Source organism: Daucus carota, chromosome 9 (genome assembly GCF_001625215.2).
Source record: "Daucus carota subsp. sativus chromosome 9, DH1 v3.0, whole genome shotgun sequence".
Taxonomy (NCBI): domain Eukaryota; kingdom Viridiplantae; phylum Streptophyta; class Magnoliopsida; order Apiales; family Apiaceae; genus Daucus; species Daucus carota.
The window spans coordinates 4,524,515-4,542,593 of NC_030389.2; the positions used below are offsets into that span (position 1 = coordinate 4,524,515).

The following is an 18,079-nucleotide window of genomic DNA, read 5'->3' on the forward strand; positions in this document are numbered from 1 at the left end:
GATAAACCATGGGGTTAGATCATACAATAATTAACCATGATAAACCACGTGGGATCTCATGACATAACTAAAAATATCACCATAATAGTTGATAACAACCTGCATCACAGAATTAATACAATTCTACCACTATATACATGCATATATAATTATGACATGGTCATCATATCATTAAACGCAGCATCTTATAAGTTGGCTCATGATACCAATTGGTGGGACAATCAGATCGTGGTGTTGTGTTCTATGAGCAAGAGGACATAATCACCCGAATATCTTCGGACAAGGTTTTCATTTTTAGTTAATATCCCACTCTGAATGCAATGTCAGTGCCCAATACATAATTTTTGTAATTAATAATAAAATACATCATATATGAATCAAAATATGTGCATTGCATACAAAGTGTTAATCACTATATTCAGATTAAGAGCCAAAGCATTAATAGTATTATAAAATCTTAGTTCGTCTTCGTTAGAATAGAAGAACAGATCTATTATTTTGATCTCGTTCAATACACAGACAAAGTATACAAGCACTATCTAATAATAAAGATAAACGATTTAAATAATACTTCAGTCGTTCGAGTGGTTTGTTTAACACCACTTAGATTGTGAACTTTTATTATATTATATAAAAATTAACAATTTAATCTTCTATATCATTAAATTGTTCACATGTGAATATTTAAATATACTTCAAACAAATAGTTTAGTATATCCTAACAGAGTGCAGAGCAAGATCTTCCCTAAACTAATGGGACATATGATCACCTCAATTCCCCAAATAAAATAATCCACCAAAATATAGGATCAAGATATACAATCATTCTTCATATTATCCCGAAGGACTTTCAATAAAAATCATGATCAACTCAAACCCCCGCACCAAGATCAATCGGCAGGATACAAGATTAAGGGTTGTAGATTCCGCCAGATGGACCCCGGGTGTCGTGCTGTTCATATCCCCGGAGGGGTGAATCTTTAGGGTTATCCCTAGAGGGGAAGGTCTTCAAAATTATTTTCGGAAGTCTTGAATATTATCTTGATTTGTACCAGGTTGCATCTAATATAGTGAAAAAGGGCTCCTCTCGTCTTGTTCCGTTCTAAACTCCTTTAACCAGATTTAGGGGTCATTTGTTAAATCTGAACAAAATTTTCCGAACGGCTGGAATTTCTGAATGATAACTAATCTGAACGGAAGCGATAATGTTGTTTGTTAATTATTTTTTTGTAAAGTTCTGAACACAAATTTATATTCTCTCATATTTTTTTATATGACACTTTTGACTTGAACACGTACTTTTACGTGGGTTGAGCGATAGTAAAAATTATTATTTTTAACCGACGTGTTTTGTGAATTAAAATTTTGATTGCATACAAAAATAATACTTTTAACTGTCCCGTCAAAACACTTGAAAGTGTGTGACAAAAATAAAACGTCATATATTAAAAAATAGAGAGAGTATAATTTTTCAAAACTTAAGGTATTCATTTAATATATAGTGGTTTACTATAAAATTTTAACCGTCTAGTCAAAACATTTAGAAGCGTGTGACAAAAATAAAACGTCATATATTAAAAAATAGAGAAAGTATAATTTTTTAAAATTTAAGGTATTCATTTTATAGTGGTTCACTTTATTAAATTTATTTTAGTCGTGACTATCAACCATTATTATATGTTTTATTATAATTTTATAATTAATATATAAATTTTGATGGCAAAATATATATTTCTTTCATTTTAAAATTATTAATGAACAAAAGTTTTGTGTTATTAGTATAAATAAAATTTATTACAAGAAGATCAGGCAAACTCAAGATCGTGGGCATCTGCTATCTGGACGGTTCAACCAAGTTTCGTAACACCAGTCGTCCAGCTAATTCTCGGTGTCGTTCAGGTTCAAAAGATTTTAACAAACAGACTGAACGAGAGGAAATGCCCCATCTAGTTCAGTTTTGAAGCGTTCACCCGTTAACAAATGACACCTTACTCCGTACATGCCACGCCCATGCAAACATTGCCTACGGTATAGGGCAACTTTTTTTGTTCGTGTACTGCTAAGTCCAATCAGCCATTTACCTGACCCATCAAGTTTTGTCTAGATTTGGCCATAACACATTTTACGCTTTATATTCTCAAGGATAAAATTACATTATGTCAAAATAAACTATGAGGAATTTTGTAGGCAAAATCTAATTATAACTCTAATCCACTAAAAAACTGGAGAGGTGACTTCAAAAGAGTAAATTATAATAAACTAAAAGTGACAGGACACTAAAATTCACTATATATAAGTGTAGTGTTACTGCATTCCATATTTACTTTCTTAGTAAAAGAAGATTTATATACATGTAGAAATGCATAACAGTGTCTTTCCAGCTGCTGCAAATCAGTTTCATAACAGTGTCTTTCCAGCTGCTGCAAATCAGTTCCTTCAACACTATTGCTGAAATTTCAACAAGACGCAACGGAGATCAACTTCTTCAGTACGATAAAGCATATCAAAGATAAACTAAAAACAGAGTGAAGTTAAATTCGGTTGTTAAAACCAGCAGACCATATATGGTGTAGTTCAATGCGTTGGGACATCATTCAGAGTGTCTTGTTGTCTGGCTTTTGCTCTTGAGGTTGCTCCCAGAAAAAAGACAGGACTCGTATCCTGCAAAAGGAGAGTTTTTCAACATGCAAAATTATTACTACCAATCGCATAATTAAAATACAATAAGGACAGCTTATAAATATTTTACAAATAATAGCTGCAACAGTTGTAAGCCCAAAAACCACTTATGTTGTGTTTGGTTGAGGTGAATTAATTGGAATGAGTAAATATAAAAGAAAATAATAGAGTGCAGGAGGGAGGACTTTTAAAAAAAATTAGTGAGTGCAATTTTTGTATGATAAGATTTGGGTGTAAAATAGGTATGATAAGGAATGGAGCATTCCTTCACAAATGGAGGGTTTGAGCTCTAGTCAAGGGTGTTAGGAATGGAATGGTGGAAGGAATGAAATTATTATACATTCAACTAAATTATAGTTCAAATCTCATTGCATTCCGTCCATTTTCATTCATCCCAACCAAACACAACATTAGACTAACAAGATAACGGGTCACCAAAACCACGACCATATCAGGTGGAAACTACCATACATTAATAACAGATGTGTAATATCTCTCTATGAGGTAGATGACAACATATGAGAGGTGATAAAGCATACTTTAATCAATAACAAAAAAAATGAATTCATTTTGCCACTGCTAAGAAAGCCAAAAAAATGACACATCATTAAACTGGTAGGGAAATCACTAAGAATATGGGAGAAAACACAAAATTATCTAGCATACTGTTTATTAATTAATAAACTTAGTGAAGTGGCTCACTATAGTGCTTGTTGTACATGCAGATGTGCATTTACTTGCAAGTTGATTATATACGGAACTAGACTACAAAAGTTTTCCCGAGAAATGTTTTCTTTCGAAGTTGATGATTAGTAAAATCTCTTTCCGTCTCAGCATAACCAAAACTGATATATCAGAAGAATAGAGACAAGGCAATAACTTACGACAAATAATCTGCAAGACTAAATACTGGCAATCTTCCTAATCCCAAGCCTTGCCATTCTGTTCGAGAATCAATTACTTTGTCAGCATTGGAGCCTGTTGCCGTCAGTACAAACTAAAAGGCACTTTGTCATTATCAACAACGAATAAAACACAAATGCTCATTCTGTAGAGTTATAAACTCAGTCTTGAAAAGAAAAACTTGTAGAAGTTAATGATGCAAAGATTTTAACTAGAACATGATGACCAGGAGAGAGCGGAATTACCAGTGGATATAATATAGCCATAACCCCAAAACTGACAAGAGGAGAGAAAAGGAATATCGCCAATACACATGGATTTCCTGGAATGTAGATCACGCAATTATAGTACGAAAAAACCTGAAAATGTGAAGCCCAAGGACTCTAAAAGCAACAACAAGATCCTATTTATATTAATATATATATATCAGTCTGCAAAGACAGAAGGTTGAATAAATCTAAGCTAGAGGAAGTCAAAATAGGTTTATAAATTTTAATTTTGACTCTTAAAAACAACAAATCCTCTAATCATGCAAAAGTTCCACAATAATTTGCTTTATACAAGTACATACTTTATGGATTTCAATAAATGTTTTCACTTTTACAACTAGATTTTTCTTATACACTGCTGCTTTTGTATAGCATATTCCTTGTGACAGTTTGACCAGTAACACAATGTCTGCCTATTAGAGCATGCCTAACGCAAGCCCGAGTGCGAAAAGGATCTGTCTCGAGAGTTTAGCATTGGAGCAGGTAAGAAAAGTTGCGCTGTTTTCATATAATTTATTATTCTTTTCTACTTTCCTTCACCGAGTTCGCTGAAAAGGAGTAATATAAGTGACAGTGGGGCCACAAAAGTGATTTAAATAGTTTTGCGCTGGAGCACTTTAACCCAAGTCCATTTTATACTTTGGCATGCTAGTGGGGTCAGATAAATTAAAATACGGGCCTTTGCATTGCTAATACTCTTAGGCCTTGAAAAGACTTATTGCGAGCCCTGAGAAGTATCCTCGTTCAAGTCTCCGGAAATTCACGGTGGAGTCTATGTATTAATTACTGTAATAATCAACAAGAATGAATGTGCTCTTAGCTCCAACATCTAAGACAAATATCACTTCAATAGCCAATCTATCCCTCACAAAATTTGTGACCATGTATATCATGAAACATAAAAGAATCAAACTAGTTAAGAAAATTACCAAAACCCGCAAAGAAGGCCCAGTTGTTCTCGAAGAAGTCTAACCTTCGTTTCAAACTCCGCCCAGAAAGATTCCATTTGTACCTTAATAGTTAAAAAATAATTCAAGACATGTGTATTAAGGATTCATACAACTGGAAGGAAATAGTATAGTAATATACTAATATTACAGCAAACACTTACTCAAAACAATAATAGGCATACATCCACGAAAGTAACAGGAAATTCAGGAACTTTCCAATATATGGTATATATCCTGTGACATAAACCTGCTCACATATAAAGAGTAGTCAGTGTTACTCTCCACTTCAATCCATTGCTCTTTTTAGTATGTCTACTCATAAGGAAAATTAAACGCATTCCACCTCTACGAAAAAGACAGTCAAGAGGAGGACTGAGTATGCCTGTTCTGCAATATTAATCATGACCCTGCCAAATATGCAAACAAATAAAACTTGACACTAAAGTTCAGACTATTCATATTTAGAAGGGTGATAGCAAAGTAGTAGCGGAAGCTATATTCTGGAAACTACAGGTTAAAAGTGTACCCTTCAAGATCAGTTGATTTATCTGTCAGATTTTTACTGTCAGATGATGACTTGTTTTTGCTAGGTGATACTTTGACATCCGGCCCATGAATCTCAATTGCAAAAAAACCATATTTTGCAATGTCATTGTACCTGAACAGATAAAAGCAAATATAACAAAGGCAATTTGTCCATGGACACTTTTATAACACAACTTATAGTACAATAATACAATATGATCGACATAGCTACTGAAGCACTACAACAAATAGGTAAATGAGTCAATATCAACAATTAAGTAAATATTCTACACTTCTCCCTCAAATGAGTACAATGCACCAAGCTACTAAGATTAAGGCAGCAAGATGACACCAAGGTGTTGCCACAGTAAGCCAAAGCTAGTCAATTGAGGTCCGCTAGAGCAATTAGTCATCTGCAATGAGTAATTGGCTAGTCGGGTTGCAACAAGTTGTTGCCTAGTTGTCAACTAGTCGAAAAGTCTGGATGATAAATAACAATATTTATTTATGTCTAAACTACAAAATATAATGAAAACATTTGATTGTGAAATTACATCAAAACTGGTCCGCAAGTTAACATGCGAATTCTAATGGTTTTAAGGTTCGGCTTTAGATATAAATAAGATGTTATATTAATATTAATATATCACTTATATAAACAAGTGATTAATTAAAAAATTGTGTAATGTTTACGTCTAAGTCAAGTGCAATTCTCTGACTTGCCAACTAGTTATCAACTAATCAGTGACTTGACCAATTCTTAAGCACCTAACAGATATAACTGGTTAATATATTATGTTTAAAAGTAAACGCAGTTTCAGAAACACTAATTTTTAAGATACTTTAGGCCCAAATAAATTTATGTAGAATAACATAAACCATACACAAAACAGTACTTGACAATGTTAGTATAAGCATGATTCTATGATATATTATTATGTACAGAGAGCAATATAACTTCAACCAATCTAAAGACATTATCACTTAGTAAACTCAATATCTTCGATGGCTAGTTGGTTAGAAGCTAATAATAATTTCGATCAATGATTATAAACAAAAGAGTTAATTACAATGTGTGTACCTACTATTCAATAAATGCATGTTGTTTACCAAAGCTTCACTTTTTTGCAATGTGTGTGCATCATCAAATTTGACTTAACAGGTTTAAGTAACACTCGTGTTACTTTACCCATTCAAGTTTAGATAGCATGTACACAATAATCATCAAGGTTTATCAGACTGAAAAACTCTGGATATATCTCAGTGTTTTCTTCCTCGGAAATTAAATTCATTGATTCATTTAGTCACATCCGTACTACTACCATCTCATTATTTGATCTAGCTTTTTCTTTCCCTTTAATCAACTCAGAGGACTCCAACATTCGTTCACTCCTCTCGAACATCTGCTCTCAAGAAATACTCATTATTTCCCCCATCTCCCCAAATATGGTTCAACCATAACCAACGACTCGATGCTCAGACACTGTATCTGTAGGGATTGTGAAGCCTGTTCAATCGGTTCCTGTTGAAGAGTTGGAAGCTTGAGTTTCCCCATCCGTGCTGATCGACTCAATCACGCAATCACTCAATCTTGTGCAAAATATAAATTTAATCAAGATCTTCAATCGAAGGCATATCACCTTGGTACCACTACCAGTCTAAAAGACTCTATTTTAGACATCTCTTTTAGCCATCCTTATGAAACTATTTTTCATAACTAATAGTTCTTCTATTGTTCACCTTCCTCCCATGTAATTCTTTATTCACATGCACATGGAAAGTTAGTTGTCTGGGGCTACTTCTCTGACCCTACTGTGAATGCATAGTCCAGTCTTAACAAGGATTATATATCATTTCATGATGGTACGCCATCATTCTACTGTAATGCTGCAAACTTATTACTTTTGATTTCTAGTTCATCATGCTACGACATTTGCTTTATTGATGTTCATACAAAAAAAAAAATTGATGATATGACTTGTGCTTTCTTTTGATCTGATATTTTCTTGACATGGTGTTTGTTCAATATATTGATAGCTTCATTAGCATGTTAGATCAGAGATCGTAAAAAGCTACAGGCTATAATCAAAATCTTTACCGAGTTGCACAATCCAATATACGTTTATGGTTATTAAGAGCAATTCCAAGGGTAAAATCTGTTAGCAATAAGCTGACAAGGTGGTCATTTACAGATAATGAGATAGCAAATCACCCACTCCAACGGTAAGAGCTGTTAGCTAAATTTTTAGATAACTGTAAATAGCTCACTATATTTACAGATTGGGAAGTGGTTAGCTATTCCCATTGAAGATGCTCTTGTTCATGAAGCTATACTTCTGTAGTTCAGACAAAATTAAAGGACGGTCACACATTGCAGAGAAAGTGAAGCTGAGGTACGCAAAATGCTATTGAATAGTAGGTACACAAGCCTAGGAAGCAAGCACTCTTCATTTTGGCTGCTGTATGTGAGTCCAACTCGCGCCGACTCGGTCGAGTGCGTTGCCAGGTGGATAACCGATTCGAAAACAGCATTGGACTCGACACCCACTCCGGGGTTGCGCCTCTAAGTCGCCCTAATTAGAAAAAACCCAACCCATTATTCTTTTTCCTAATATGAATGAGAGCTTACTATATATACTTGCATCTCTTGAGTTTTTATTAGTTTTCCACTTATTAGTTTGAAGAATGAAACTTTGATTACTTGTTATCAACTTATGATTTATGAATGAAGATGCAAGTATTTTCCATATACAAATCTTATCATGAACATATACACATAAATACATATATATAAATATATATTATTTGCCGAGTATTGTATCCAAGACTCTTTGTTCATTGGCTAATCTCCGTGTCCCGTGTCACTGTATCCGAGTGCATGCTTCCTAGGTACACACCTTAAAGGTGAATAGCAGGTACTCTAAACAAAACTGAACAGGCTAAGCACTAGTCCTTAAGTATAACTCTTAATGATATTAAAAATTTAATTATTGAGCCTATAAAGTAGGACCTTTAATTATTTTATTTTAAAACTATAAAGTGAATAAACCGTGCAGATTTATCATATTGGTGACAGTTATTTGGCAAGGTGCTACATAGCTACATTTTAGGGTCACTACACAAACACAAAAATTCTCAGCTGAGTGACCTGGGTCAACCAAATTTATAATGTTCCAACAATTCGCATGTGTCCACTTTGAACTAGGCATTTAGGGAGAGGAACCCCTTCTGTTTATTTTAGAATCATATAACAGACAATTTAGTAAGAAAGTAAAGAGGTAAATAGTGTAAAGAGATTACGTAGAACAATCAGGAGGAAAAGACAATACCATATATTGCTTAGGATAAAGCTGAATACGTACAAAGGGTAAAACCATAAAACCTGTACAGATCAATATAAAACATAGTCAGTGACGCTTACTTCTGAGTGCCAAGAAAACACAGTTCACCATCCATGATAAATCATTATTCACAGTAATATTTTCACATTATATACAGTTTTGGTATGATAGTTCAGGCCGTTTATATAAATAAAAAGGGGATGGTTATGCTTACTGGGTAGTTTCTGATATATTCAAACAGAAATGTGGGTTTGCTAAAATATTAGGACGCAAATGTGCAAGCAATAATTCAAATCTGACATACACATTTTGCACTCTAAAAGTTACTTCAATGTTAACAAACTTTGAACGACAGACATGGTATCCAAACAGATAGTATAAAATGTTCAGGAGAGTAAGCAGAAGTGAAAGTGAAATTTAACCTCAGAAAGACATATTAACTCTCTATACCAGTAATTTTCAGAATCCCACTTATACACTGATAATGGTAATTTTTTAACAACTGGTAAATCATTTCTATTCTTCTGAATTTGATGTCATTGCTCGCTATGATATTTACAAGCAACTGCTTAGCTTTACAGTAAGTTACCCGGACTCGGGTACGACTGTCCGACACGGGTGCGGATCCAAGTGTCAGATCCTTATATTTTTGAAAATTAGGATTCTTGGATGCGAGTCCAAATCAGACATGGGTGAGGGGACTTGGCATATAAGCTTAACAACATAAGAGAAAATTTATATGTTCTTCATCCATTTTACATCTTAAAAATTATGTATAACTATGTCTTCTGCCAATTAAACTTATGCAAGGATAACATAAAAAAAGACATAAATGGACCTTGCTCTTTACGAACAAGTTGTTGCAAGGTCTTTTATATCATTTTGACCTTAAGTTGTTCCAAGATGAAGTGTCCGGTTTCAATATGAAAGATCCGACTCAGATCCTATACCCACACCCATGTCATGTTGGTCAGCACGGGTCTAAGGCCAAAATCGAAGAGTCCGGGTAACAGAAATAACAGTAGTAGGTGTTCCTTCAGATATGTTGGCTTCTTCTTAAAGAGAACTTAATTTTAACTCCAATATGAGTTTTTCAGTAGAAGTAATGTGCTGCAGATGAACAACCAATCAGGATCCAAAACATGTTCTTTGACAGTTTGACAATAAGCACACCTATTGGGCTTTTCTCTTCTGAAGCGCAAAGCAAATTCAAAAGCCACGCTTTTTGCGCGCTTAATGCTGAAGCACAAAACGCAAAAAGCAATAAAAAGCGTGCTTTTGTGTAAAAGGGTGTTTTTATTAGATCTGGACATGATTTTTAAGAGGTCAGTCAATATTTTATATTATATGGCTTGTTTTAAAACCAAGCACTGTATACGTTCTAAACTTGTTTCTAAACTTGTAGTCATATACACACTCTGAAAAACCTAGCCGTCTCAATCAACCTTACAAATCCTCAACAAAGCACCAATAATTCCCAGCGACTACAAATCTTTGCAATGCACTCAAAAGTGGAACATCTAGAACGCAGCTTATTGATGAGATTGAGGATATAGATCTTCATAATGAGGGGATTCAGTTTGCGCAGAATAAGCGTCTTGATCCCAATGCTGATGATGATTTTGATTATTTTGAAAGTAAAGAAGATATTGATGCTCAAATATAAATTTTACTTACTTAATAGTATATCTTAGTACTATGAAACATCAGCCTAGTTTTTTCCTTGATTTTATAAATAGTGATTAGCATGTCCAGTTATATTAATAAATAAATACATATTCATTAATATAGTGCGCTTTGTTTATAAAAGCCAGGCTTCGCTTTGTGCTTAAGCTACAAGAGACCCCTTACGCTTCGCTGCGCTTTTTGCCTTTAATTGGTTTGACAGCAGGGGATCTTCTGTTAAACATCATAGGTTTTTTTTAACTTGAATAAAATTTATAAACAAATGTCTGTGCAGTTGTCTGAAGGAGGCCCATGTCTTTTTCAGAAGAAGCTTGTGTTACTGGGAAATGAGTTTTTTGTTTCTATTTCCTAAAGGCATGGTCTAAATCCAATGAGATGAAGCCAGGTAAGGTCAAAGGTGTTAAGTCTTATGCTATGTTGTATGACTTTTAATCTTCAATATAATTAGTTTTCCATTCTGACTTGTGTATAATAGCTTATAGGTTAAGTTATTATTTTGCATTTCTAATATCATTATCAAATATATCTATTTAGTTCCTTATAGTTTATATATCTCTCGCTGTTTTTACTTTGAGATTTCTAAAGAGTAAAGCAAAAATGATGCTGCACCTTGCCAAGTGGTCTTGCATGAAAGGAAGCTACCAACCCTCACTTCTTGTCGGAGAATGAGGGTTCAAGCGTCTTTAGGGACAATGTGATGGTGTGATTGAATGTGGGGTGTGAGAGTGCTTACATCGCAAAAAGGAAAATTGTGCAGTACTTCTCATGATCATCTTGAATAGAATCCAAAAATAATTAATGCAACATATGTATAATTAATAAGATAGTGCTAGAAATTTAGAATCTATGTGGCCGGAGAAAAAAAATATTATATGGTACCAGATATACTCACATAGACAATTTGTATGAGTCCAAGTCGCAAGAGATAATGAAGTCTTAAAATGTCGCCACGCAAGCAGGGTTCTTGAAAATCAACAAGTGGGCACTGATCAGGTAAAATCCATTCCAGAGTTGGAATTATAACTGATTTTAAAACAAAGATACTGCAAAATGGTACAAAAATGATAACTGATTCAAAACATAGAATTGCATTTTAACAAAACTTCTCTTGCATCATATAGGATAATTTGACCAAAACATGCAAATCCTCCCCATATTAAATTCTACCAAACTCTAGTCTAGACAAACATAGGCACTGGCACCAACTATACAGAAGAGCTTTAAAACCAGTTGGAATTGTGGGTTACACACATTAGGCATGGAGTCATCGCGTAAAACACTTAATTTCTCCGTTTGTGTCAAACTATTGCTACAGACCAATACTTAGAGCAAGTCCAACAGGTGCCTTATTTGGTGTCCTAAATCAAAATGTATGGCAATCGACAAAAATAAAAGCTCCAACAGTGTCCTAGACATGCCTTAAATTGCTAGGATATTTTTCATCTGCCTTATTTTTAAGGTTGCCCCACTCAAGCCTCATTTTAGTTTTAATAATAAAATATTATTGTTCCCTCACTTTCCACACTTACAATTCGAATATATTAGTATTTTAATAATAGGGCTTGTGGATAAAGATTTGTTGGAGTGAATGTACAAAAATGATGTCCTAACCTACTAGGACACTGTATTTTATAATTTTTACAAGGCAATCACTCCGACATTCGTGGACTTGCTCTTACTAAACTAATATATCTATTAAAGTAATGTCCTTTACACCTTTAAGGGAAGTGGACCAGTTCGGCATACCTAGTCAAATCACCTTCAATTCCTATTGCTAAATGATCACCTTCAGTTCCTATTGCTAAATTACAATCAATACTTATACCACAAAATATTGAAGTAAGGCCCCTTTTAAGTCAACAAAACTAATGTCCTCAAGATACAATCAAGAATTCACGCATACACAACACACACAAAACAAATAAATTACAAGTCTTTTCACATTACTACTAATCACGAGTCAGCGCAACCCAAATCACCCATCTACAATTCTTGGTCTAAATCATGATGCCTATAAACCATCAGCACCATATAATTATCCACACACAAATTTTATTTTTCGAAGAAGGGTTCAGAGCTGACCTTCCTAAGAAAAGAAACCCATTCAACAAAAAACACTGTCCAGTTCTAATCATAAGCTCCCTTGACCTGAAAAAAGGCACAAAAAAAAACCATCAAAACACTAAAACATAAAATACACAGAACATACACACGAACGTCAAAAACCAAGAAAAGGGCTTGTTGGTATTGCTGAAAACTAACCTAAGACAGTAAATAACAACTCTATGGAGAGAACAAGCTTCTTTAAACCCATCTAACCAAAGTAAAGCTGCTTGCTTTACTTTTCTTTGTAAATCTTTCATTACAGGCTTCATGTTCTCCATTAGGACCAAATTCCAGAGTTGGGTAGTTTTGATGTAAGTATATGTGTGTATGTATCGTGGGATTATGGTGTTGGGTTGCTTAGTTCTAGTCGAAATTAGTTTCAAGTCGTTGATCATGTGGATTTGTTTACGTTTGTGTAAAGGGGAATCTGGTGTTTTTTATAAAGACAAAAAGCCAACTGGTACAAGGTTGTTCGGAGTGATTTTATTCTGAATTTTAGGTTTTTTGTTGTTATGTTATTGTTAAAAACATTATTTGAAGAATTGTGTTCAGATATTTAAAATTAAATTAAGTATAATGAGATGTAATTAATGATTTTAGAAATTTATATATTCACAATTTAGATTTATAATATGAGTACTTAGTTATAATAAAAACATCATCGTGATTCAAATATCAAAATTATTGATATTTTCTTCGTTACTAAAGTTATATTTTTGGGTGAAGGTCTTATTTGACTAATTTTAGAGAGAAAGCGTTCAAAATAACAACAGGCAAAAATGATGCCCTAAATATCCTACTCAACTCGCATCCTGAGCATGCGCATATAGTAATGGACATACAGGCATTTGAAAAATGCATGCGATGAAACTTACCTCCAACTACACAACAATTTTACATGAATCTGCCTATCTAGTTCCACAAACGCATCTATGAGATGCGCGCATATACTAAATGTGAGTACTGCACAATACAATTCCGGTTGTACACGCATCAGGTAACCCAAATTAAAAGTTTAGTTGGCTTGCCAAAATTAAAAATAATAGTCATTGTCCAAAAAAACAGCATTCCAACCATAACAAGCCATTGTCTATAATTATAGTTATCCCCCTTTAGATGACTATATTTGTCGAACCACTACAGATCTGTAGTCAATTCCACATCATCTCCCGCAATTTATTTTCCTCCTTCCCGATGATTACAAATTATTTATTATCATATTAAACTGATATATTCTATTTATAACGATCTAAATATCAATAACATACTTTTTTTTCCATGACTATTTTTAAATTATAGCCAACAATATAGCCAATACCATTGAAGCACAATGTCTTACAGGTTCAGCAAATTTTATATAATGTCTTACAGGTCCAATTTAGCCAACGATTATAGCTAACGCCATTGGAGATGCTCTAAGCAGTTGCATTATTTATTTGTTTGCTTATTTCCTCCTTTCGGGAAGTTACATGGTTGATCTTATATTAGATTTAATAAACAAAACAGAGTTGAGTTTCCATTCTGCCTATAGTATGGTAAATTACGCAAGAAGTTTTAAGCAACTATTTGAGATTTTCAAAGGCAACCTACTTAAATATTTATGAGATTCTTATAAAAGAAATACTTTTGTGTTTGATTGTTCGCAGCAGTTGCATTATTTATTTGTTTGCTTATTTCCTCCTTTCGGGAAGTTACATGGTTGATCTTATATTAGATTTAATAAACAAATAGAGTTGAGTTTCCATTCTGCCTATAGTATGGTAAATTACGCAAGAAGTTTTAAGCAACTGTTTGAGATTTTCAAAGGCAGCCTACTTAAATATTAATGAGATTGTTATAAAAGAAATACTTTTGTGTTTGATTGTTCGCTTGTTGTAATAAATTTTATTAGTGTTTTAAGTTGTAATTTTGCACGTAAGCCATGAAGATAATTCGAACCTATCTGGTATTTGCTAAAATTCATTATACAAATCTTTCGCTAGCCATTATATGTATATTTAGAGGACCTAGCGGCCAACAGATCTCTGTATGTTTTCTCAAAATTATTATGATGTCATACTGCTTCAATGTTATACATCTCGGTGACATTTTTAAAGATAGACAGCATAAACTAGACTGAGTTACCTGTTTCTGGTTTAGTACTTTTTAAAGTAGTTATCAGATGAGGTAAATATATATCGAGGAGTTAAGTGAGAATAGTTATGCCAACACATTTTAGTCCATATATACTTTGTATTCCTCATTTATATAATTATGCCAATGCATTTAAAACTCTGCATATTTTGTTTTCCTTATCTATATAGTGTAGCTACCTTAAATTGCTAGCTAGCTACGCGCACTGCACATATAAAGGTTGCCACAAATAATCTAAGCAGGTCAACACACAAGAATTAGACTATTGTAATGGGGTGATACTCAAGATCAACAGAGGTGCCCCAATTGAGAGGGATGCAGAATTAGACTATTATGAATATAGTGATAATATTAAGTCGTAACCAATTTTTTAAAAATAACACACAAGAACAATTTGCATTTATTTAAACCAATTTTTGTGGAGTATACACAAATATTGACAAGACGGAAGGAAGAAACATCTAGTATCAATTGAGAGGACAAACAAACATAACAAACTCAAACTGAAACTTTTGTAACCATGAGCTAAGGAATATTCAGAAGAAAGAAAGAATTGGTCACCTTGATCGTTTTTGTCGAAGGTCTTGGATTTTGTGAGACGTCGAAGTGTGTCCATTTTTCTGAACATAATTAAATGCAAACACCTACATGCAATCACACATGTACACATCGATTTTATTAGTAGAGATATAGTAGATAAAGAATTATACATAAAACACAATCTACATGCAGTCTGCATTTATAAGGATTGGGAGGGATATGGGGAGTGTGCCTTACAATAATCTAGTTAATAGTGAATATTACTAAGGAGCAGCTGAAAACAACCGAGAGAGAGAGAGACAAAAATTGCTCAGCGAGAGAGAGATTGAGAAATGAGAAGCAGCATCAACAGTTAAGACTTATCTACACAGAGAGGGTAGAGAGTGTGATAGTCGTGACATGGGACGGGAGAAATGCATTGCAATGCTGCAATTGTGCCACCATTTATGGTGGTAAGAGGTAATACTGGCCCCAGGGGGGCCTACACTTGACACATGTCCATACACATTTCAGTGTTTAAACTCTTTCCTTATTTGTACTTACTGGCCAGTCTGGCCCTATTATCTGCAATTTAATTTTTAATATTAGTATGTTAGTGTTTTAATATTAATAAATTAAAATTTAATTAATTATATTAATTCACTGATTATGTGTTTTTCTGAAAATTTTGTTTTTATAATCCTTTTTATATATTGTAAATTAATAGTATAAACAATAAATATTTTTATTATATACCTATAAATATTTTTATAAAATTAATATATGATGATATGTTCCCTTATAGTAGTGATTCAGTGTTCCAGATGTTCATGAAGTGTTTAGAGAAACTTCATATTAACTTTATTCTTGTCGTAGTATTTTCCATACAGATTTAAATTATTAATCAGGTTATTAAGTCTGATAAACACTCCTGAAATCCCTGTTTCGGGATTGGAACCAAACTGTTCATACTGAGCCATCAGTATATCTTTCTTGTTTTCTCTGACCTCTTCTGAGCCTGCGTTTATGATTTCTAGAGTGTCCCAGATTTGCTTTGCGTTCGTACAATTAACAACAGCATTGTACATGACAGGATCTAGAGATTCAACTAAAATTAGTTGAAGAGCATCATCTAGATTCATTTGTTCACTTTCTTCATCTGTATACTCAGAGAGTTCTTTCGGAACAGTTCTATGAGGTATCAACACGCCATCCTCTTCGTGTGCTAGTATGACTTTCATCGAAGTAGTAACACCTTTGGTCAGAATCCCTGTATATTTTTTGTTAGCGGTGCGGAGGAACAACAACATGTGTCTCTTCCATAGGCCAAAGTGTTCTTTGCTGATGGTGGGATTTTAATGCTACCGATCTTTTCTGTACTCATGTTTAAGGATTTAAAGTGAATAGTGTTTGGATGAGATTTGGATTTTTGAAAGAAAAATATTTTAAATTAGAATTAATTTTTGGAATAAAATTAATTCGAATAAAAAATATTTGGACGTTACAGAGTGTGTATAGAATCTAATACGGTAAATTGGTATCAACTGCTCTGATACCAATTGTTAGGTCCTGAAACGATTGTAGAAGGGGGGGTTGAATACAATCGTCACCAAAAATCGCTGCGGAATAATATGATTGGTATTTAACTTGTTAATCAGATTTTAATTAATTAATATAACAATATTTAAGTCGTTATATACTTAATACGGTTCAGTTTTAATGTCCACTAAAGTTCGTAGAATAAATTCGACAGGAAGTATTCTAACTTAGCGGTACAAAACAATCGAATGATCAAATCACAGAAAACTGTGGATTTAACGAATAGCACGTTACTAACAACTTGAAAGTTTTACAATGCTTGAACATTTACAAATGAAGAAGTGAAGGCCTATTTATAGGCAAACCACTTGAACTAGCATGACATTCCATGCTATGACATTATTGGTTGTGACTTAGATAGGTATGACAATCAAACAACTAGGTATGACAATTACATAACAAGGTATGACATTTACATTGATTGTCATGCTGAAACCGGAGAAGGTATGACATTTGAGTCGATTGTCATGCTGAGGGTAGGCGGTATGACATTGTGTGGACTTGTCCTCCAAGATAAGCATAGTATGACATTTGAGAGGAATGTCATGTAGAAGCAATAGGTATGACATAAAATGTTACTACGCCATAAAAGGCCTTCTGCAACATAAAATTTATGATGCAGCAGGGGGCTAATATGTTACTAAAGGCCAATAAAAGGGCTAAGGTAACATATATTTTATGATAGGTTTTTTCAATGTTGCCCTAGGGGGTCTAAGGCAACATCTTTTTCTCCTAAACCAACAGAAAATATATGTTAGCGAAGTCTATGTAAAACATTTTATTCTCCTAACCCATCATTATTTTTTGTTACCTAAGAGTGTTATATTTTTTTTAAAAATGATGGGGCCCACTGTGGGGACCACATGGGGCCCACTGTTGGATCCACCTGGCTGCCACGTGGCAATGTGGGGCCAATTAATTTGGAAACATTTGAACAAGCTACTACAACATTTTGAGTAAACAATTTTTGCAACATTTAAGGCAGCTACTGCAACATTTTACCAAAAAAAAATTGACATATATGCTCTAAATATACAATACTTCCCAAAATAAACCATTCTAATAAACCATACTTTAAATCCATACACCAAACATCCAACATCTAACATCCACCAGCCAACATCTAATATCCAACATAACCAATTCCAAAATCCAACATCCAACAACATATATAAACATCCAATTTACCAACTACTTAAACCAAAATAAAATCGAGAGTAATAACTATAATTAGAAAAAATGATAAACCACTTAAAACATATTCATAATGATCAAACTAGACGCTGGTGCCTCTGGTCAGGGGTGTACCATCATCATTGTCACTGGCGACATTGGCACACAACTCCGCAACATCAATGGTGATATTGGG

The 18,079-nt window shown here is 33.7% G+C and overlaps 1 protein-coding gene across 2 annotated transcripts; it reads right to left on the reverse strand.

Moving 5' to 3' along the window:
- Nucleotides 1-2,231: 2,231 nt before the first annotated feature.
- On the reverse strand, nucleotides 2,232-12,926 carry LOC108200501 (protein EI24 homolog). Of its 2 annotated transcripts, XM_017368675.2 has the most exons (12): nucleotides 12,616-12,926; nucleotides 12,436-12,501; nucleotides 11,246-11,396; nucleotides 8,656-8,708; nucleotides 5,328-5,459; nucleotides 5,145-5,208; nucleotides 4,963-5,048; nucleotides 4,781-4,863; nucleotides 3,828-3,904; nucleotides 3,564-3,676; nucleotides 2,560-2,661; nucleotides 2,232-2,448 (listed from the first exon to the last, which is right to left on the reverse strand). In XM_017368675.2, the coding sequence occupies exons 1-11, from the start codon at nucleotides 12,852-12,854 to the stop codon at nucleotides 2,595-2,597; spliced, it is 1,131 nt and encodes a 376-aa protein (XP_017224164.1). In that variant the 5' UTR covers nucleotides 12,855-12,926; the 3' UTR covers nucleotides 2,232-2,448; nucleotides 2,560-2,594. The 2 variants fall into 2 exon arrangements, with proteins under 2 accessions (XP_017224164.1, XP_017224165.1); XM_017368676.2 differs by lacking the exon at nucleotides 2,232-2,448 and having other exon boundaries at nucleotides 3,564-3,621; nucleotides 12,616-12,923.
- Nucleotides 12,927-18,079: the final 5,153 nt, after the last annotated feature.

Excerpts from the sequence above, each read along its gene's own strand:
- LOC108200501 (XM_017368675.2), bottom strand. The coding sequence starts at position 12,854 with ATGATCAACGACTTGAAACTAATTTCGACTAGAACTAAGCAACCCAAC. Across the intron at positions 11,397-12,435 it reads GGGTTTCTTTTCTTAGGAAG|TATCTTTGTTTTAAAATCAG; the intron begins GTCAGCTCTGAA and ends ACCATTTTGCAG. Across the intron at positions 2,662-3,563 it reads AGTCTTGCAGATTATTTGTC|GATACGAGTCCTGTCTTTTT; the intron begins GTAAGTTATTGC and ends CTCCTTTTGCAG.